At 50.0% G+C, this 22,547-nt stretch overlaps 2 protein-coding genes across 2 annotated transcripts; one reads left to right on the plus strand and one right to left on the minus strand.

Moving 5' to 3' along the window:
- Positions 1-5,646: 5,646 nt before the first annotated feature.
- LOC125357515 (KH homology domain-containing protein 1-like) lies at positions 5,647-6,494 on the minus strand. Its single transcript, XM_048354494.1, has 3 exons — positions 6,389-6,494; positions 6,056-6,238; positions 5,647-5,759 (listed from the first exon to the last, which is right to left on the minus strand). Exons 1-3 carry the CDS (start codon positions 6,492-6,494, stop codon positions 5,647-5,649), a joined length of 402 nt encoding a protein of 133 aa, XP_048210451.1.
- A 7,845-nt stretch (positions 6,495-14,339) lies between these two features.
- On the plus strand, positions 14,340-14,751 carry LOC125357654 (protein BRAWNIN-like). The gene has a single exon (XM_048354602.1). It carries the CDS (start codon positions 14,340-14,342, stop codon positions 14,541-14,543), a length of 204 nt encoding a protein of 67 aa, XP_048210559.1. The 3' UTR covers positions 14,544-14,751.
- Positions 14,752-22,547: the final 7,796 nt, after the last annotated feature.

The following is a 22,547-nucleotide window of genomic DNA, read 5'->3' on the forward strand; positions in this document are numbered from 1 at the left end:
GGTCTGCGCTCACCGAGGGCAGGCAACACAGAGCAGGTGCACAGTGTTCCACCGCCCGACAACCCCAGTCCCCGATGGCTGAGGATCTGCAGCTCATGTGCACACACCAAACGAGAGCCACGCACCTTCCAAACATGGCAGCTGGAGAGCCGCGCCCTGGTGCAGCTGCTGAGAATCTCCAATGGACGATGGAGGTGACAGAGCCACCTCCAGCCGTGATAGCAAAGGAAGAACAAGCAAATGACACCCATGTCAGGGATGCGGAGCTGGCCAGGCCGTGTCTCCCGAGACAGAGCCCCTTCCACGTGTGGGGGAGTGGAGTCCCGCAGCATCTGAGGACTCGCTCCCTCACCAACGTCCTGACCCAACCCACGGCAGGATCAGAGAAGGTGCTGGAACAGGGCTCACAAACCAGGCGGATTCCCAACAAGATTCAAGGCTCAGCTGCCCCTGCTGCTGGGGACACCAGTGGGCGTCTTGAGACGGGAGGACAGCACACCTGAGAGGTGCAGCTCAGGCCCTGGCTGGAGGAGGAACTGACCTTGCTCTTCTGCTGGGGCTGCAGTTGAACTGCAGACAGAGAGAATGCTGAGGTCAGGGAGCGGGGGATGGGCCAACTGTGGGCGCTCCTCAGAGCAGAGCCACTCAGGAAGTTCACTGCCGTGTCGCTCTCATGGCCCACTGGCACACGCCGTCTCACGAGGACTCCCAAGAAATGTTCACAAGTCGTCCTTCCTTCCTTCCTTCCTTCCTTCCTTCCTTCCTTCCTTCCTTCCTTCCTTCCTTCCTTCCTTCCTTCCTCCCTTCCTTCTTCCCTCCCTTCCTCCCTCCCTTCCTTCCTCCCTCTCTTTCTCTCTCTCCATAGACTATTTGCCAATGCTGTTTAACAATTAGTGTTGAATAGCTCACCTGATTTGTAGTGCAGACACAGAAGGCTGGGGGTTTGGCAAACATGTTATTTGCACAATGTGTAAAATTAGGTCATACATGTCCATTTTCATAAACACTCATGGATTCCCCTCTTTCGTTCAAGCAGTGGGTGAATAGGATAGGCTTTGCTTTTGGGTAGGACTGCAGTTTGTACTCAGGGCCTCGTACTTGATAAACAAGCATTGTAGGACACACATTCATCTTACTTCCATATCTGTGCCTTTACTTCTCTTCCTACCCTTCCACTTGGGCCTTCTGCCCACATAGCTCCTAAATATCATCTACAAAGTTATTGCCTATCTACAACACCAATGGCCTGTAGTTATATTTCCTTAAGGGCAATTCATAACATACTGCTTGAGTACACTGTGAAGGAATGCAGTAATGACTAGCACGGTTGCGGGCAGGCACGCTTGTTATTTCCATAAAGGGCGCTGCTTCCAGATGACCGTGAATGAGCAGGAGTGCTCCCAGCAGACCCCAATGTGTCTCTTCCAGACACTCCCTCCTTCCTTGCTGAAGTGACCAGAGAGACTCGCCTGCCCTGCCTGTGTTTCCCTCATCTGAAGCCTGGTAGGACCTCAGGTGACTTGGGCGAGGCTTGAGATCACTGCAGCGCAGCCCAGCTCTCCTAGAGCTCCCTCCTCTGGCAGGTGTCTGGCAGCAGCCTGATGCCCCGCGGCTCCCACAGGGGATCCTAGCTGCTCAGGAGGCAGAGAGCTGAGCATCACAATAGGAAGCCAGCAGGGGCAGAAAAGACCTTGAGGCTTGTCTCTGCAGTGAGCCAGCCAAAGCTCAGCTGTGTTCAAATGGAAGTTGTGGCTCAGGTAGTAGCGTCCCAGGCTTGAAGAGGACAAGCTGAGGGGAGCACCCAGACCCTGAGTTCAAACTCGGTACTAGAATAGACCGTTGAGTCGGGTGGCTCTGTCTTTGTTGTCCCCGGGGGACTTTGCAAGCCCAGGGTGACCACACACAAAAGGAGGATGGTAAACAGGTTTTCCACCCTGTCACCTTCTGGAGAGTCCTGGTAGCTTGGAACACTTTCCAGTAAAGACTGACTCAGTGGGCCTTGAAGTCCTGGCACAGGCAAGATGGTCTGGACAGCCAGTAACTGTTGCTGTCAGCAAGGAAAGGGGCTCCACCCGCCTCAGGAGAGGCTCCCGGGACCCTCAGTGCTGGAGGAAGCCTTGGGGACCGCCTGCTGTTTGTGAGAACTGTTCACATTCCTGCTTTGTGGCTTTCCTAGAGGTACTACAAAACATCCAGCACCCCATTCGCCCCACCGCTGCCTGCTCCAGAAGAAATGAGTCTCTGGAAATTTCCACTTGAACCCACCTAGCTCTCACCGGGGTGGAGATGTCCCCCAGAGCCCTCAGCACCCCTCCTCCTGCACCTCGTTCAGGGATGGCTGGCTCCTGGCCTCCAAATCAGCATCTGGAAGTTGCTGGGCCTCGGCCTCCTTGGCCAAGGCCTCCCCTGCACCTGTAAGGACAGCTGTGGGAGGAGGCTGCTCCTGTGTCCTGAACCCCTCCATCCCAGTACAGTGACCCCAGCGGGAAGCCACCCCAGAACACAGGGGCCAGGAGACTTTGTAGATCCCTTGAGTTCCTGAAAGCCTTTTCCAGCCTGGCTGGGAGGGCCAGACAACTGCCCTGAATGCCAGGAAGCCCCAGATCTCCCCTAGGGACTCCAGTTTGCCCGGGTCACCCTCCCGGAGGGCAGCTTACTTTGCAGGGAGAGCTGGCAGAAGTGGCTGGCCAATCTCATGGTCATCTCAGCTATGTCTTGCTGATGATAAAGCCGCCCAAACACCAGGATCTCCGCATCTCCTCCAGGGGCCCAATGATTCACACGCACATACACTCAGCATGGGGCACGAGATCTCCATCCTTGCCTGCATGGGGAGAAAGGCAGTGGAGATGGTGGTGGGAAGATGGAGGCCGGGCCACCAGGGGACACATCTTGGGGCCCTAGCAGCAGGACAGGCTGGCTCTGCTATTGCCCAGAGACAATGGGGTATGGGAAGGAGGACTTCGCAAGCCCCTCCCATTCCCATGCTCCCCAAACATCCTTTCTAGCAGCCCTGCCTCCAAGCAAACTGTTCTGGTATTCTTTAGGAACTGAGACTGGACCACGTGGGCACCTGGTGAGGCTTCTGAGCACCTGGAATGGAGTCCCTTCTCCCTGCTGCAGAAGCCCAAGACTCAGAAACTTCTGTGGAGTGGCCACACTGGAGTCTCAGCACCGACACCTGGGAAGCACAGACGTGGGACCTGAGCTGAGCTGCTGCGATGTAACTGTACCCAACTGTACCCAACTTCATGTCCTTCCCCATTCCCATTCCAAATGTCTTTGTTCCCAAGGGCTCGAGGTGCATGGAGACAGGAAAGGTAGGGTTGTTCCCAGGACAGATTTCCAGAGAGAAGGAGTGAATGTACCCCTATGCTTACAGCTAAGGCCCTGTGAAGATGAGTCAATGACATTGCTTTCCCCATGTGTGCCTGCAGTGAAACTAGGAGAGGATGCTGAGGTCCAGGATGTGGGCGTGGCCAGCTGTGGGCTCTCATCAGAACAGAGCCAAGCAGGAAGATCACTGCTGTGTCCCCTACATGGCCCGCCCCTAGACTCATCCCTCACACAGGACTTGTTCAAGTGGCCACAGAAAGAGGAAGAGGAAGTCCACCACTGCCTGCCTTCCTTCCATCCTTCGCATAGGGTGTGTGAGCCTGGCTGAAGGTAAGCAGCTCGGCTTCCACCTGGAAGACTCCACAGCACTGTTCCTCACAGTGGAGATGGGTCCCAGTGCCTTCTTGTTTCTCACAAAACAGGTCATAACAGATAAGAACATCTTCTGTGTCTTTCTTATGTCAACTTTATTGAGCTGCTGTCTTCAAATGAAGAGGTTTCCGAGCTGTCTCTTTATTTGCTAGGATTACATGTGTAACCCATAAAATCGAATTTCTTTTTTGATATAGAGAGAGAGCCAGGGAGAGCAAGGAAGAGAGAGAGAGAGAAGGAGAGAGAGAGAGAGAGAGAGAGAGAGAGACAGAGAGAGGAAGAATATCCTGCCTGTCCATAGCCAAGGCTTGTCTCACACGCTTGATCTTTCTTCTTTCCTTTCTTTAGGCTCTAAGCGCAGGGATTCCCTCATGTCCCTTCACCGGCATTTAGGAATTCTCAAAGACCAAAAATCTCTGGGAGGAATTCCTCCATTATTTGAATCTTCCCTGCTGACTAAGTTCCTCTCCAGGAAGAACTTCTCTGTAATCTGTGACGTTTAGGGAGAAGTGGGAGAAAGTGTTTAGAAGAGAGGATCCCGCTGACACAAGTTTAATACTTGAAGGGAAAACCAGGGCCCATGGTACTCACCTCTTCACCTCCAAGCCTGGCTAACTCGGAAGGGGAAGGGTGAGAATCAAGGTTCCCAGCCAGGCTGGGCAGAGACCCCTGTGAGACTCCTATCTCCAAGGAATCTGCACAAAGCAGGAACTGCGGCTGTGGCTCAAGGGAGAGCTCAAGACCGAGTTGAATATCCTGGTAACGTCCACACACAAAACCCATCAACGATCCTTTACAGAAAGAGTGAAAGCCTCTCGACTTTATTTCCCAACACTAGAGGAAGCCCGGGGACTTCCTACATATTCTGACCTTTTAGCCTTGAGGTGCAGATGAGAGGGGCAGACAGGGTAGAGCGGGTGGCCTAAGGCTTTTCCCTCATGTTCATTCCTACAGTCACACGCAAACACACACGCCTGGACACGTGTGTCCCAGGGCACCCAGGTGGGGACAGTGGGTTCCCCCATCTCAAACTTGGGGATCCAAGCTACAGCTGTGCCACTTCCCCCAGATTCATCAGTGGACTGGTGACCTGCCAGTTTCCTGACAGCCTAAAGCTTTTTGATTTGGGGTGGGGTGGGGTGTGGGGTGGGGTGAAGGCAGTACTGGTGCTTGAACTCATAGCCTGGGCCTTGTCTCGGCTATTTTCCCTGGAGGAGTGGCACTCTACTCCTGAGCCATACTTCCCTTTCAAGCTTTGTGCTGGTTCATTAGAGATAAGAGTCTCCCAAATATTCCTGCATGGGCTGGCTTCATACACCAACCTAAGAAGCTAGGATTAGAGGCCTCATCCACCATGCATACTTCTTAGTTATTTTTATTCCAGTTGGTAGGTAGATAGTCACTGTATCTAGTTGAACAGGAGGCTTGGAGATGGCAGGTAAAGTGACATTTTTGCCAGGATTTCCCCATTTGGGGAGCACACTGATTCCGGAGACAAGAGCACAACATGATTTACGACTGCAAACGGAAACATGTATAAACAATCTGGAAATGTGAAAATCTGAGGTCTCTTGAAAGAGACTGTGTTTGTTAGACGTTGGGAGGGATTCTGGGGGAAATGAGTGCACTGGAGAAGCTTGTGAGAAACAAAGAGGGGGAGAGGGAGTGACGTCGAGGCAATGCAGATTGCACCACGGGTGTTGCTGGATCTCCTTCACCAGCAGAATACACACTTTAGAAGACGCCTCTCACCTATGTGCCTAGACTTCCCGGGGGAGACAACACAGCCAAAAATGTCACCCTCCACCACTGTCTGCGCCATGTCTTCACTGAGCTGTTCAGAGCAGGCTGGTCCTCCAGGGACACAGAAGTGCACAGAAGCCCACGGAAGCCCAAGGCAAGCAAGCACTTGGCTGGAGGAAGCCTGAGGAAAGTGAATCACTTGTCCTGGTAGCCTTTCACCACCAAGGAGTCCAGCTGCACACAGAGGCAGGCGGCCAAGTCTTTTGTGGTTAGTGGCTGGCTCCGGACACTTTGCAGCATCTGGTAGCCTGGGCAGGGAGAAGAATGGTCAGAGTCTAGGAGCCCAGTCAAGAAGCCTGTGGGGATGGAAGGGAACGAAGGGAGGGGTAGGAGATATTCCAGCCCATCCCATGGGGCCCCATTCGTATGTCCCCTCCCCACTTTCTCTCTCAATGACTTGATTCCAAATATGGTTAACCCTGGGCCTCTGCCCTCCAGGGGGCTTGGGAACATGTGATTCTCAGGTTCCTGAGCAGTCCAAGTCTTTAAGATGCCATGTATGAGCAGCAAGGCTTTGACTGCAAACTAGGTCATAGACACTTACCTCGAGCTCGATAGTGAAAGTCCTTGTGCTCCAAAAGCCATATCATGCCCATCAGCCATTGTCTGGCCCTTGGGGGCCCCACCACGGTGACTCGAGTGTGGCCTGTGACGGTGAACCAGGGCTCCAGCTGAATGAGGGTGTGGCTGTGCTCCTCCATGCAGCGAAGGTATCTGTCCTCCTGCCCTAGGAACAGAAGAGGACAGAAGAACGGGAAAAACCCCAACAGAACTGGGGGTCAGGTGCCCCGATGGTGGGGCCCCAGTTCGGATCAAAGAGGTAGCACAGGGAGAGATGGATAGGGTGAAGACAAGAAATGGCACAAGGGTAACCTACCGAAAATCTCCTCCTCCTGCTCCTCTTCCAGGTACAAAACCAACGGAGCACTGAAATTTTCAGGCTCGGTCCACAATGCTCCCATGCTGAGAGAGCACGTGTCCATGTTGTCCTTTACCCTGGCTTAACTCAGCACGGAGCAAGTCCAAGTAGCTGGCTGTAGAGGTGAAGATCCCGAGCTCTGTGTTTTATATTCTCCCTCAGCTCATCCACTGGTCCCCACCCTAGACCCACCCTAGAGAGGCTGAACTAGCCCTCAAGTCCTTCAGAGATAATTCACTCAGGCACTGATAATTCATTCTTAGAGTCTTCTACTCTGGATTCAAATCTTTCTGACAAACTAGATAACACAACCCAGTTTCCTGAGGCCTAGATGCAAACTTGTCATCACTGTGATTTCACAAAAGATGTACTGAGCATGACCTTGGGTCTTGTGCTGGAAGAAAAATTGTTCCAGAATGGCCCTAGGAGTTGATTTTTCTGTCCCATCTACACAGGATAGGGAGCAAGGAGAATGGAGAATGGAGGGAGCTGGGGCACAATTATCCTGAAACTATCTCAAAGTAAGAGTTAATAAAAGCAAAGCGTTTGGGGTGTGGTACAGTATTAGTGCTGTGAAGTTTCAGTACTGACAGCAGATAGGACAGGATAGGATAAGGGAAGAAGAGGAGAAGTGAAGATAGAACAGGACAAGACAATGGGACAGGACACGATGGGGGAGCAAGGAAGAGGATAGCAAGGACAGGAGAGAAAGGAAAGGGAACATTGCTTCACTGATGGCATTTGCTTCTTTACCTGAAGGTTTGTGCTTGCGGTCTCCTTCCACGGATTATTTGTTTCTCTACCCAACTGGAGAAATCTCAGTTCATGGTTTACAAGCAGAGTCCTTCAATTTAGAGCCAAATAGCTTCTCTTCTGCAGTAGACACTGGTCTAGTGAAAGCGTAATTCCTCAGGTCCTACCCATGTGGAGGCTAATACAGACATTTTCAGGCTATTCAAAGCTGAATTATGAAGAATATCCTGGATTTATTTTTTGAATCTATGTTTTCTCTTTCTTTCTAGTTCTTCTAATTATTCACTGAAGACAGTGAGGAATTTGATGGGTTTTCTAAGGGTAGTCTCCCCTTAATCTTCAACCAGTAGAGGGAGCCCAGGAACTCATGAAATGGTCTGAACTTTTAGCCAGGAGGTGCTGGTGAGATGAGGCAGCCAGAGCAGAGCAGATGGCATAAGGCTGTTACCTTGTGTTCATTCACTGTAGTCACAGGCAAACACACCACTCCAATGACACCGATTTCCTAAGGCACCCAGGCTGGAACAGGGAGTTGGCCAACTCTAGCTGATGATCTCCTAGTTCTCTGGAGCCTTTTGAAGTGACCATTTGTCAGGTATTAGGGCTGGAACTCAGTGCTGTGCATTCAGCTTTTGTGCTCAAGGCCGGCACTCTACCACTTGAGGATGCAGATACACGTGCTGTTAGGAAGGAGAGAGGAAGAGATTAATGGAGAGAAAATACACTGCAGTCACTCAATAGAGTGACCGCTGTCAATGGAGTTTTATATATATATATATATATATATACACACACACATATATATATGCATACATAGATATATAGATATGCATTTATGTATATGAAAATGGAGACAGCAACTTGAGCGGAAGGGCAGGGTTGGGATTTGGGGGGAGAGCAATGAAGGGGTGTACTTCTAATCTGACATGTTGAATGGAAACCTCTTGGGATATCTATTTACATGCATTCAATATTAAATACCTTTTGGTGCCACATTGACTTCTAACTGACTCTCTTTGCCAACTTTGGGGTTTGCAAATAACTCATGTGAGGGTGAGCCTGGCCCACCACACAGAGATTCTGCAAGGGGACGTGTGGGGTGGTGAAGGCCTTCCACCTGAGAGGATGGGAGTCACAGGAGGAATACTGTCCTTTCTCTCTTGGAGTGACAATTTCAAGACAAACTCCATAGAGTTCCCAGTCTCTCCCTGGGAGGTCAAGGGCATTTTCTTAGAATGCATCTTCACTCCCTCTACATGCACGTCCCTGATGTCATCCTCTCTTTCCTTCTCCTTGGTCTCTCATTGCTGCTTTCTGAAATCACTTCCCAAACTACCTTCTTGAACACAAGCGTTTTCTCAGCTTTCCTTCTCCATTTCCAATAACACAAAGGAGTGAAGGACAGAGCTGGAAACCAGAACGCTGTGGAGTTTCAGGGGCCCAATTCTCTTTTCTTGTGTCAGTCAAAACCCCATTATGATGAGATGCCTTCCAGTGACTGACACATGAAAGGAGACATTACTGCAGATGATCACCTGTGAGCACTCTATATCTCTATATATTCATTTTACATAAGTTTGTGTACATATATACAATATACAGAAGCACAGGGGGACTGTGTGGGGTCCACTGGAGGAAGAGGCTTAGGAAGAGGACCCCAGGAAGTGACCTCATCCTTGACAGAAGACCAAAGAGAACTTGGAACCCAGGTCTCCAGGCAGCCACATTCCAGACACAAATCGCAAAGGTGCCTTGAGGTAGCCAGAAAAGAGCCATGTTTTCCTGTTGTTGGCGAGTTTCCACTGGCTCTGAGTCCAGGAGACCCTGCAGGGAGCGCCTGGTGGACACCTGCAGACACTGGACCAACCCACGCCCCAGACCCCACGCCCAAGCTGGACCCAGAAGAACCTTCTGGCACTTCCTCTGGAGAGGCCGGCAGGTGGCATCTGGCAGCCCAGAGCAGGATGGCAGGGATGGGGACACTGCGGTGACTCCTGCAAGCCAACCCCAGGTGCCAAGTGCTGGGTGCGCTCGGTGCACAGTGCCCACGAAACTGAAGATCAAAGAGCCCGAACAATCGGGTCGGCTCCTACACGAGGACTTGTCCTCTGCAACCAACGCAGGCTCTGCTGCAACAGAGTCACATGAAGAAGACCCAGGATTCAGCAAAGATGACTGTGAGCTGTCCTCCTCCTCTCCAACCGAGTCAGGCTCTCCCATACCTGAATCCGATGATGAACACACAGAACACAGCAGTGCTGACTGCGAGCTCTCCTCGTCCTCTTCAACTGAGACAGGCTCTCCCCTACCTGAATCCCATGATGAACACCCTGGACACAGCAGTGGTGACTGCGAGCTGTCCTCTTCCTCTGCAAGTGGGACAGGCTCTCCCATACCTGAATCCGATGACGAACACCCTGGACACAGCAGTGGTGACTGCCAGCTGTCCTCATCCTCAGCAACCGAGACAGGCTCTCCCATACCTGACTCATATGAAGAACACCCAGGAATCAGCAATGATGATCGCGAGCTGTCCTCATCGTCGGAAACTGAGACAGGCTCAACCATACCTGAATCCGATGACGAACACCCTGGACACAGCAGTGGTGACTGCCAGCTGTCCTCATCCTCAGCAACCGAGACAGGCTCTCCCATACCTGACTCACATGAAGAACACCCAGGAATCAGCAATGATGATTGCGAGCTGTCCTCATCGTCGGCAACTGAGACAGGCTCTCCCATACCTGAATCCAATGACGAACACCCTGGACACAGCAGTGGTGACTGCGAGCTGAATTCATCGTCTGCAACCGGGACAGGATCTCCTGTACCTTACTCAGGACGTGATGAACTCGGACTCAGGTTTTCTGACTGGGAGCAGTCTGTGTCCTCTGCAACCTGGACAGGCTCTCCAGCCCTTCAGACTGAGGACGAAGAAGCTCGACTCGGCTTTGCCGACTGCGAGCTGTCCAGCAGTTCTACCCTGGACTCCTTCCCATCAGAGGAGGAAGGGGAGGAACGAGCACAAGACACAGTGCTGTGGCATCAGGAGCTGTCTCTGAGCAATGCTTGTGCCGAAAACCCCCTTCCTCCAGTGGCGGATGTGTGAAGAGCAAGGCCACACCATTCAGCTCCACGTTGCCCCTGACACTTAGGACAAATGGACTCCAACTTGTTGCTGTCCTCGCAGTGCCAGAGATCCCACAGGCTCTGCAGATCTTTTCTGATATGGACCCACCTTTATGTGGAGAGGGCAACTTAGCTGCAGCACATGCACCCCAGTGTGCTTCCACTAACTCTGGGGGCACAATTTGGGTTGTGGACTCAGGAAGTCCAGAGCACCACTGAGCGCCGGCTCAAACACTTAGAGAAATCCTTTCCCTCCCTTGAAAGACATCCGTTTTTGTCTTTTTTTCACCTTCGTGTTATGTACCTTTCAATATATTTTAATAAATAGTTATTGTTATTGCTTTCAGTTGCATCATTCAAGGCACTAACTCAGTGCCCGATTTGAGACCCATGAGCTCCACCAGCTGACTCCGCAGAGCCCGTGGTCCTGAGGGGAGGAGGCTCACAGCCCCTAGAGGAAGTGGGGGGAAGGCCCTGGTGTGCAGGGAGCAGGTTAAGGTCAGCGCAGTGGCCAAGTGTACAGCCTTGTGTGGGCACAGCTGTGTCTGAGGCAGGGCCAAGAATATTTGAGGGACATGGGCTCTGTGGGTAGTAACACATTTACAGTACACAGCTGTTACCAGCTCTGCATCTGCGCGATGGAACCTCATCCTAACCCAGGGTTGGGAGAGGACAAAAAACAAAACAAAACAAAACAAAACAAAATGCAGTGCTGCTTGGATCTCTTGTCTGCCTTGAGCCAAGGCTGTGTGCAGGCAAAGGGGAAGGGGCATTGAGGACCGAGGGGGCGGTGCCAGCTCTTCCCTGGGACATTGGGTTTCTGGCGGCTGAGCTGAGAGACTTCAGAGGTGGCCATCAGTTTGGGCTGTGTGAACTCAGCAGCCCGGTGACCATGGGGAGGCAGCCGGGAGTCATGAGGGGCACAGTGGAGGGCTGTCCAGAGCAGAGGCTGCTCAGTGTGCAGGGAGACCGTTTCTAAGGCCCAGGGGCCAGCTGTGGGGTTCCTGGGGCTGAGGTAGCAGCGGCTGAGTCTCAGGTCAATCACAGGTGCTGCATTGCAGTGTTAGGAGCACAGCGCTCTTTCTCCTCCCTGGCCACCCTGTCAGCCAGGCCCACAGCCAGCCCCACTCCTGTTTCCCAGCATGAGGAGGCCCTGCTGGCCCCAGTGCAGCCGGGAGGGAGGAGGGGGCGCTAGCAGTGTGGCCAAGATGCTGGGCCTGACTCTGACCTGAACATGTGTCCTTTAGGGCACTGCCCTTGGGTTTAGGCTGAGAGGTGGGTGGAAACAGGCACATTTATTTAGCATCCTGCTCCAATCAGTTGGCTTCCTAGAGACCTGTATTATCACTACCTATGACTAACTTCCAAATCCTGACTCTATTTTTATAGACTGTGTATTTTATCCACGTGGATCAGGCTCAATTCAAAGGACAGCATTGATGTGGAACAGCAGAATCAACAGGGGAGTGAAAGGAGGGCCTGCTGGACTGCCTCTCCCCTCCACTGCCTCATAAATTAGAACTAGATGTGCTCGTGGAACCAGACAGATGTTACCTTCATCCATCTGCTTCCTGCAGCATTGGTTGTCATCAGCTTGGTGCAGATGTGCCCCAGCCAACATTCAGCCTTTGCAGGGTTTTACTGTTTTTACTTACACCAGTAGATAAAGCATATACATGTTCCTGCAACCAATCGGACATTTGCGAATTTCACTGTATCACAGTGAAACATGAAGGGACATACAGCTAGGTATCATTTTGTCAAATTGTTGGGAACCATGAATTGTTGGGATGTATTGAAGTCACGACAGAATGGGATACAAATTCTAGAATCTCCACAAGGCAAATGTCACTTCTGCAGAAGTGTGTGCAGTTGACCAGAGTCGGGGAAGCGAGACCTGGCACAGGCAGGTTTTATCCCTCACATTGCTGCCCCTCCTTCTGCTTTCATCTGATCTTAGGTTCACAGTCTTTTGACACTGGCCAGTCCCAAATGGGATCTCTATCCAGTGTGGCCTGCTTACCATTTTCAGAAGGGCCAAGACTAACTTCATCTGCTTGTCCTCATTCTGCCCACAGTTGTTGAAATCATGATGTCCTGTGAGCCAGGCCCTGTGTGGAGTCAGACCAGAGCTCTGGCTATGTCTCCTGAGGGCTTCGTGGCTCCCATCTGATCATTTTGTTTCCAGGCCTTCACTGGCACTCTCAGATTTCAAGAATCATTTGCTTCAAAGAGTTGCTTCAAAGGGAAAATACCTCTTTTTTTTTTTTTTTTTTTGGCCAGTCCTGGGGCTTGGACTCAGGGCCTGAGCACTGTCCCTGGCTTCTTTTTGGTCAAGGCTAGCACTCTGTCACTTGAGCCACAACGCCACTCCTGGCTGTTTACTGTATATGTGGTGCTGGGGAATTGAACCCAGGGCCTCATGTATAGGAGGCAAGCACTCTTGCCACTAGGCCATATCCCCAGCGCGGAAAATACCTCTTTGATTCCTCATTTGCCTTCAGTCCCATTGTCCACTTTGCTCGTCAACTCGTAAGAGAGAAACTCAGAGAAGTTGCGAGATTTTTAAGTGCTGGGCAGGGGCCAGCTGGGAAAAGGGCCTAGAGATGAACTGACAGCTGACACAGGTTTGAGAAGTGACACAGGGTCAGCCAAAAGGCAAAGAAGCTGCAGGGGAGACCGGAGTCAAAGAACAGCTACTGTCCCCATATTCGAGTCACCTGCGTGGGCACTCTGGGTTGGCACAGAAGGACTTGAGGGCATGAATGGGTTCTCCTGGGTTGTGCAGCCTAAAATCATTAGGCACTGTGTTTCCATTTTCTCCTAAGCATGGGCATTGTTTCAATACCCTGTCCAAAGCCAGATGCCTGGGGCTTCAACCTATAATCCTGGCAACTCAGAAGGCTGAGGTCTGAGGATTCGGGTTTCATGAGCCCAAGCAGACAAACCTGGGAAACTCTAATCTCCAATGGCTTACAAAAGGCAAGACTCAACATGAGGCTCCCATGGTAGGGACCCAATCATGAGCAAATCAGCCCTGAAAATTCAAGCACAAGTACCAAACAATCCAACACACAAACTAAGCCCCTCTGTGACCTGTAGGCAGGACTCATGCTTAGAACAAAACCATGTTTCTGACCTACAAGCCACTGGCGTAATAGTGAGTTTTGTCCATGCCTATCATATGCATGGATGCTTGGACTCATGAGGCAAGAGCCACAGGATGGAGGCCCCAGACACGGCCAAAGTCCAGACATCCTTAGACTGGTTGTTGGAGGCGCAGTGTCCTGGAGTTAACCTCACATTAGATATCAGCATTATTGTCAGCGTGAGGAGCTGCTTCTTAGGGTTCAGGATTGAATCTGTGTCCTCAGCATGTAAATCGCACGACCAATATAAACGGTCATCTTGAAAATCACAAAGACTTGTTTAGGTTGACAACTCTGGAGGTTTCAGTTCAGGTCTGATTTTCCTGTGCATATAGCTCTATGGTTTACAGCCACGGAGAACATCATGCTGGGATAATGAAGAGCAGGTAGGTCATCAAAACAACAACACAATCCTCCTCCCTGGCTGGGAATGTGGCTTAGCGGTAGAGTGCTTGCCCAACATGCATGAAGCCCTGGGTTCAATTCCTCAGCACCACAGAAATATAGAGGGGGGAGGAATGTTACTGTTACTCAAGTGGTAGAGTACTAGCCTTGAGGAAAGGAAGCCCCAGTGCTCAGGCCCTGAGAGCAAGCCCCAGGACTGTCCAAAAAAACCCAAAAAACAAGGGGGCCGGAGTGGCGGGGAGGGGAGCCGAGCTTCTGTACGCGGAGCGCCCCTCCCTGACCGATCAAGGCCCTAAGGTTTCATTTGTCCCCTGCCAACTCTCCGTCCTCTCAGTGACCTCGTGTCATGGCTGAGAAGACAGGCCTCCGTGCGTGGGGGTAGGAGAGCACCCCGAGCCCCTATAGCTGTGGGGTGGATCGTGGGCCCAGAACCTTCTAACACTGCCCCTTTTCCCTCCTGCCAGCCTTCCACCATGCCTGCGGGCATGTCCTGGCCTAGTTATCTGAAAATGGCAGCGGCCAGCCTCCTGGCCATGTGTGCCAGTGCCCAAGTGGTGCACAGTTACTACTGGCCCGACCTGACAAGCCGTGAAAGTCCACCAAAGCATGGAGAACTCAAAACAGAGCTCTTAGGACTAAAAGAGAGACAACACAAACCTCAGGTCGCAGAGCAATAAAAACTGTGGAACTCAATGATGCCAAGAATTTTGTGAATGGAAGTCTTAAATATGTACTAAACATGACTTATTGTGTCAAACTACTTGTGGCTAAGCACCTAATGCTATGCTAGTAGTGAATTGGTGCTTTGTCTATATTCACTGATTAGGTGAACTTTTCATTATGGTTTGACCAAAACGCCAAACTGCCTATGCTCAGCCTTTTGCATGTGGACTGGAGATGGCTGGTCTTGTATATCATGTAAGAGAGAGCATTTGCCATGTTTCCTTCCATTTTAGTTCTGGAATTTCTCTGAATTAGCTTGAGTATAATAGCAGATGGGAACTACAAACTTAAACATAGTTTAAAAAAAAAGAGTGTATGGGACCTAAGTTAATATTTCTCTAAATATTGGAAGTACTTGTATTGAACTTGATTAAGTCAAATGTTCTCTTGGAGATGTGTCTAGAATATCATAACACTGTGACGTGATCTGCCAAATATGCTACAAAATTTGAGAAACTGTAGATTTGAGAAGCCAAGTTCAAATTGGTATTGACTTTTTAAATAAATGATACACACACACACACACACACACACACATGTCAAGGCACTGGTGGCTTAGGACACTGAGATCTGAGGATCACAGTTCAAAGCCAGCCCAGGCAGGCAGGAAAGGTCTTGAAACTCTTACTTCCAATTAACCACCAAAAAGGTGGAAATGGAGGTGTGGCTCAAGTGGTAGAACATAAGCTTTGGGCAAAAAAGGTAAAAAGATAGTGTCCATACACCCTGAGTTCGAGCCCCTGAATAAAACAGTAAAATTTTTTTAAAAAATTACATGTAAATTCACCTAAACATTTGAATGAGCACTGTTAAAGGTGAACTACTGACCTGTGAATGTGACCTCCTTGGATCTTTATTAGCATGGTTAACATGAGGTCATTAGTGTAGGCCTGGTCCTTTGTATGTTCATAAGAAGAGGCGTCATGAGAAGACAGAAGATAGACTCAGCAGGAACACTGTGACAGCAGGGGCCGAGATGAGGAACAGCTACAAGACCAGGGACATCAGGACTGCAAGGCCCCACCAGAAGCCGGAAAGAAGCAAGGAAAGGATTCTACCAAGAGTCAAATACCTGCCTGGGTTTCAAACACTGGGCCTCCAGAACTGTGAGAATAAATTTCTCTTGTTTAAAGCCAAAAAACCCCCAAACAAACAAAATCAAAACCCCAAAACCCCTCCTCCTTAGCACTTCCCTCTGACAGACTCCGAATCCTCCCACAGGAGCATGCGCTGGGGACCAAGCTGGTTCAAGTCACGGCCATAGGCACGCAGAGCTCCCAGCGCACAGTGCAGCCGAGCCGTGGGCAGCGGCAGCCCTGGGGGTGTGGGAGGAAGTGAGCCCTCAGGAGAACGTGGCCCAGAGAGGAAAGGCGGAGGGAACTGGCGTGGTGTGGAGAAGGAGCTTGTGGGAAGTCCAGACCATCCACCCGAGGGCCACACTTCGATTTTCCTAAAACTCCTTCGGGGCACGCTCGAGCTCCCATGTTGAGTTACGGCTAGAACACGTGGAACGATTACGTGCAGTCTCCGCATTCCCTCTCTGTGGGCATTTGACACATGTTTGGGGTGCATGGCACTAGGATATTCCTACTGAAGACTTCAAATTGTAGTCCAGCTGGTGAGTGGCAGAGCCCCAACGGAATCCAGCTTTGCTCTCACCAATTTCCTGATGTGCCCAGGAATGCAGGTCTGGCGTGTGCTGCCCACAGCTGCCCCTTGCCTGCAGATAGAAATCCCCGCTGGCCCTGGGGTTGTCCTTCTGGAGGCCTGGCTCTCCCTCCCTGGTGAGGATCCTAAACAGACCTGCTACCCCCGTCCCCACCATCTTTCCACTGACTCAAGGTTGCCATGACTGCACCTCTTCCCTCCATGCTGGACCTGAGCCCTGAGCACAGTGCTGGGCGCCACTGGGATGAGGCTGAGGGATGCAGGCTGGTGTGAGGGCCTGCCGAGGATCAGGGATGAGTACGCACCTCCATGGTTCACAGGACAGCCTGGGTCCAGGTCATGACAGCAAGTGTATCCATGCCATGCGTGTGATGGAGCCATGTCCTAAAGAAGGAGGGAGCCCTCCGTGCAGGCTGCAGAGGTGCGGAATGACCCCGTTAAAGGAGCCACAAGAGGCATTTTCAGAGAGGAAGGGCCCCAAGTGCTGCTGACACCGGGTGCTGGAACAGGTGGCTTTGGCCCTTGGGCGTAAAGGGGAACAATACTGGATATTTGGAAAATATCAAAATCATACTACTATCCACCCACCATTTTGAAAACCTGTGCAATTTCTTTTTGATATTTATCTTTGTAATCCTAGAGTCATTTCAGCATTTCTAAAAGAAGGAAGGGCTTCACTTTAGAACATGTGTGTTTCAAATGCATTATCTGATTGATCTCAGGGCTCAGGCACTGCCTCAGAGCTTTACACTGGAGGCCAGCGCCCTAGCATGTGAGGCAAGGCTGCAAGAGGCAGGCTCCAGACTGGGGGTGTGGAGCACAACTGTGATGTCAGCAGGAGGGGCTAAGAAGAAAGTCCTTGCACACAAACTCCTGCTGTCTATACAGCAAGACTCCTGATGCCAAAACAAACAGGTGAGGCATTTTACTTTGGGGGGTAATTTCCATACTAAAGCTTGAACTCAGGGGCTTGTACTTGCTAGCCACTCCTTCCTTGAGCCTCACTCTTTTGGCTTTACTCATTTTTGGTACATGGTGTTATGTTTGTGCCAGGACCAGTGTGACAAGTACCAGATGACAGGTATGAACCACCAAGGTCAGCATCAGTGGTTGAGATGAGGTCTCAGAACTCTGCTCAGCTGGGCCCACAGGGAACTTCCTGCTCTACCTTCAGAAGAGCTGTGATTTCAAGTACAAGCTACTGAAACGGGTTCCTTTTGTCCTAAGAGTAGTATTTTTGGTATCACTAAAATCACCATCACAAGTCATTCTTATAATCTTGGATCAAATTTCGTCATTCCACTAACAACTCACCAGTAAAATTGATTTTTCTCTTTTTTGCTTTTGCTTCTAGAAATATAAACAACATCCAAAATTTGGGGCTCTCCTTGTTTTTAATTGCTTGCCTAAGGAAAGGTCATCTCTCTGTACTTCAGACTAAACAAGCAGCACCTATCCTCATCCACACTGCACTTGTATTTCTCACCCACGAAATGCCCCATTTCCACAAGAGACCCAGCTCCTAAAGAGGAATCTTGAGGGAAGTGAGCTGCCACAGACCTCGTCCTGTAAGCGGAGCTGGTGAATCACTGTGAGCACTTTCTGTCCTGACGCCACACTGACAACAGTGCTTGGTTTAGTTTCCCCTAATGTCAACTTGCAGCCTCCTTTGTTTCCTTCCAAGGAATGAGTGCAGCACTGAAATCTGCCCTTCATGATAACTGTGTCTCTTCCTAGAGATGTCCACATGCTGACTGCTCAGAGTGGACTCCATTCCCAGAGCTGATGCCAAAAACAGCGACTTCTGTCTGTCTGTCTCTCTGTGTCTTGTGTCTGGGTCTCTGTCTCTGTGCCTGTGACTCTGTGAGTGTCTCTGTCTCTGTCTCTTTTTTTCTTTTTCTCTCTCTCTCTCTGTGTCTCTGTCTCTGTGATGCTCTCTCTCCGTTTCTGTCTCTCTGTCTCTGTCTCTGTGTCTATGTCTCTCTGTTTCTCTCTCTTTCTATCTCTGTCTCTCTGTCTCTCCCTCTGTCTCTCTCTCTCTCTCTCGCTCTCTCTCTCTCTCATGTGTATATGAATGTGTGAATGTCCTTGCGTGTCCTGGTACAGGGTGTTGAAGATAGCGTCTGCACCGTCACTTGCCTTTTGTGCTCCAGCCGAGAGTTTTACTACTCCCGAAAGAGCTCCACTTCCACATTCACTGACTAGTTTGGAATACATGTCTCTCAGACTTGTCTTCCCTAGTGACTTTAAATCAGAAACCTCAGATCTCAGTCACCTGAGAAGGAAGGATTACAGGCACAAGTCTTGAGCTCCTGCCTTGCTTTCTTTGCTCAGATGGAATTTTTGTACAGTCCAGGCTGACCATAAACTCATTATCCTCCTGTCTCTGTTTCTCAAGTGCTGGCATCAGGAGCCTGAATCACAAGATTCAAATTTGAAGGAAAACAAGCTTGTAATTATGACAGAACATCTCAATTTCCACATTACATGGAAATTGCTCTAATAGACACATGTGGATTACTGACTACCTTTGGGTTCTAGAATGACCTTCAGGGGGAAACAAGGAGGGGAGGGAGATATGCTCCAGAAATGTCCACGTGTGTGTGATCCAGAAGCACTTCTGGACAGTTACAATCTCTAGCATGAAAAGAATAGGAAGGCTAGAGATGGGACAAAAGTGATCAGCACTAGCCAAACAGTCTCAAAATCTGAGAACCAGCACTTACCCTACCACCACCAGGAGGAAAAGAAAAAACAAACACAAACTTCAGGATAGGAAGAAAGTATACTTCCTCTCTGAGTGCTAGAAAGCCCAGGACAGGACATTGGATTTCTGTATGGTCTACTCCTAAGTTAATATTGGTTGATTTGGTGGTGGTGGTGGTGGTGGTAATGTTTTCATAAATGTGTCGCTTTGCTTATCCTTGTGGTAGTACTGGAGATTGACATCAGGGAATCGGAGCTGCCCCATACTGTTTGCCTCAAGGCTGGGACTCTACTATCTAAGCTACATTGCCACTTTCTGGCTTCTTGGTCGTTATGCAACCATAAGTGTCTCATGGACTTTCCTATATGAACTGGGTTTGAACCACAGTCATCAAATCTCTACTTCTTGAGTAACTAAGATTACAGATGTAGCCCAACAGCTCCTGAGTAAAGTTCTCTCTTTGTGGAGCTACCCATCCCACATATTGTATCCTCCTGCTTCTGTCTTCTGAATAAACAGAAATGCTGGGTGCTGGAGCTCACACCTGCAATCCTAGCTGCTCGGGAGGCTGAGATCTGAGGTCAGGATTCAAAGACAGTCATGGCAGGAAAGTCTCTGAGATTTTCATCTCCAGTTCATCACTAGAAAATAGGAAATCAGCCTGTGGCTCAAAGTAGTAGAGTGCTAGCCATGAGCCAATCCAGCTCTGGAATACCACCCAAGCCTGAGTTCATGCCCCCAAAGATTATCGCCCAAAACACCTGAGGTGCCGCAACCCTTGCAGGCTCCTAGGATCCTATTACTCAAGTTTCTGTAATTTGAGGATCTCAGAAGTGAGAGAATGACAGAAAAATGCTTGCCACTCAATCCCTAATAACTTGCAAACATAAATGTTGGACTCAAGACTCAGGGTCCCAAATTCAAGCCTTCTATCTGTCTCTTTCTGTTTCTCTCTGCCTGTCTCTGTGTGTGTGTCTCTCTCTCTCTCTCTCTCTCTCTCTCTCTCTCTCTCTCTGTCTCGCTCTGGGAATTTAAGGCTTTTCTTTTTCAATTCGTATGAATTTGGAAATCAAGCTTTGTTTTCATTGGGTGGGGATAGCTGGAGTTTAAAGTGAAGGCCTCATACTTGCTTGAAAGGTACTATCACACTTGAGCCCGGGCAGACATTCCTTTCTCTTTCTGTTTGGAAAAGTTAGCCCAAGCCTAAATAACACAAATACTACGATGCTTTTGATATGAGAACAGCTCTTGATAACATAGTTCATTCTACCTACAAGTCTGAATGTAGAGAGTCCCTGCACGTACAGAAAGGATTATGTATTCTATTTCAGGATGAAAAGATTACATTGGGAAGTCCAGGTTTACCTGATTGGATTTCCCGTTGGTGATCCTTCAGGTGAAACCCAGAGCCTCAAGTTTGAGAGCTAAGTGCTCGAGTTATGAGCCACAGCTTTACCCCGGAATCCTCCATTGACTGTGGATGTTCAGGGAAAGGCACAGGTGGAGGGGAGGGGAAGCTTGTCTGAGGATAAGGAACACAGAGCTTGGAACTCCATCCTTGCAAGGTGCTTCTTAGACTTGCTCTGTTCTGAGAAAGCAGAGGACAGTGGAGACCGGAGCTCTCTGTACAGGAAAGTGATTGATCTGGCCTGTAAACTTTGATCAATCGGGAATACATAGTGTGGAAGTGGCACTTGGGCCAGTCTCTTGTCCGGTGTACACTTTCCCAGCATCCCTTGTGCTTTGTCCTCTGTGTGTCTGAGGCCCTGATGCTCTGGACCTCCTCTCCCCTGACAGTACTGGAGGGTGAGATGTGCTCCCTCTCTTGGGTTTGCCTATCACAACCCCGTGACATCTCACTCCACTGCATGGATGAGCACAGCCACACCCTCCTCTAGGCCTAGGCTTGCTTCCCAGCCACAGGCTAGATTGAAGTTACTGTGGTGAACCAAAGAAAAGCCTGGAAGCGGCTTGCCGTGATTTGGCTTTTGGGGCACCAGAATTAACACACACCGTCAAGACCCATATAGGTGTCTAGACTGACGTGGACTGAATGTATGTAGGCTGACAGGTCAGAACTCCAGATTCAAATGGTTTGTGGCATGATATAAGTGAGGGAGGAGAACGTCCTGGAGTGGCATTATGGGTCCTGAGGAAGAATGTACTAACAGGTCTTTCTAACCTCTATTGACTGCACAGTCATCTAGGATTGTCTGGCCATGCCTTGAGTGTGAACAGGCCTGAAAATGCTGTGGGCTATCTGGCCTTCTCCCCTGGCTAAACAGGACTTGGACAACTGATTCAGGATGCATTCGGACGCCTGCTGACTGTGTTTGGCCAATGCCACAAGTGGGCATTTCTCTCAACCTTCTCTAGCTTCCCGTGGTCCACTCCTTCCTGGTCTTTGGTTCTACTGCTGTTCACTGCATCTGTTGTAATGGCTGACCCCCCCCCCCCGAACCCGAGACACTGAGATGGGAGGCAAGTCTTGGGAGATAGTGATATAGGACCATAGAAACTCTCTCAGGCCTTCTGAGGATATGTGCCAGGGATGTCCGTTGTTTGTAGGAACATCTTCTGGAGGCAAATCATATCCAATAGAACAAGCTCAGTATTACCAGATGCTGCAAGTTGCCTTCTGTTGCTTTGCACCCATATCCAGGCCATTCATTGTTCCCATATTGCCACTCTCCTGGCTTTGAGATTTCACTGCTGCCACAACCTCAGAAACAGCTTTTCCCCGGTTCATTGGTGATAAGAGTCTCACAGCATCTTCTTCCCATGTTGGCTTCTAACCTAGATTCTTCCATCTCCCTTTCTGAGTAGCTAGGATTAAATAGAGGGCCATGGGAGCCGATGGTTCACAACATTCTTTCCCTGCACTTCTTAGGCTATTTTCCTCATGATTGCTCTTCCAAACTCATTGCTTCCTCTTCCCCATGAACTTGAGTAGGTGTTATGAAAAAGTCCTGGATGACAGAGAAGATTGTCCAGGAGAGGAATTAGTGTAGAGAAGATTCAGACTACGGAGGGAATCCTCCCTGGGCAATAGGAGTATTCAGTACTTGGGAAATACTAAACAACACACGGTGGCACATGCTGTCATGCCCACAGTGAGCCTGAGGAAAGGAGATCTAGACTTTAAGGCCACACCTTGCTACACAAAGAGAGGTTACTCTACTAAGAAAAGTAATCCAGCAACTGTGGTCTACATCTATAATCATAGCTCCTCAACAGACAGAGCTCTGACAACTCTTGCCATGTAGCCAGCAGCTCCACATACCTGGCACAAGTTAGAGACAAGACAAAAGTCATGTGACCATTTCTGAGGAATGTATTTTTAAGAAGCAGAACTGTATTGGAAACCATCTCTATTTGCACTGTCAGGAAATCAGTGGCAAGTCTTCCAGGTGGGAGGAGAGAAGTTTCTCACGTCCTGTGCAGCTCAGAAACCTTCCGAAAGGGCTGCTAGAGAGGCCTGGGCCGTATTGGATTTCCTCCACCTAGGGCCAGTTCCCAAACTTGCAATGGAATGAGCAGAGCCTCAGGGTCAGCCATAGGCAGGATGTAGCCATGAACTTCC

The sequence above is a fragment of the Perognathus longimembris genome, chromosome 9 (assembly GCF_023159225.1).
Source record: "Perognathus longimembris pacificus isolate PPM17 chromosome 9, ASM2315922v1, whole genome shotgun sequence".
NCBI classification, from domain to species: Eukaryota; Metazoa; Chordata; class Mammalia; order Rodentia; family Heteromyidae; genus Perognathus; species Perognathus longimembris.

Excerpts from the sequence above, each read along its gene's own strand:
- LOC125357515 (XM_048354494.1), bottom strand. The coding sequence starts at position 6,494 with ATGGACACGTGCTCTCTCAGCATGGGAGCATTGTGGACCGAGCCTGAA. Across the intron at positions 6,239-6,388 it reads GCAGGAGGAGGAGATTTTCG|GGCAGGAGGACAGATACCTT; the intron begins GTAGGTTACCCT and ends TTCTGTTCCTAG. Across the intron at positions 5,760-6,055 it reads CTTTCACTATCGAGCTCGAG|GCTACCAGATGCTGCAAAGT; the intron begins GTAAGTGTCTAT and ends CTCCCTGCCCAG.
- LOC125357654 (XM_048354602.1), top strand. The coding sequence starts at position 14,340 with ATGCCTGCGGGCATGTCCTGGCCTAGTTATCTGAAAATGGCAGCGGCC.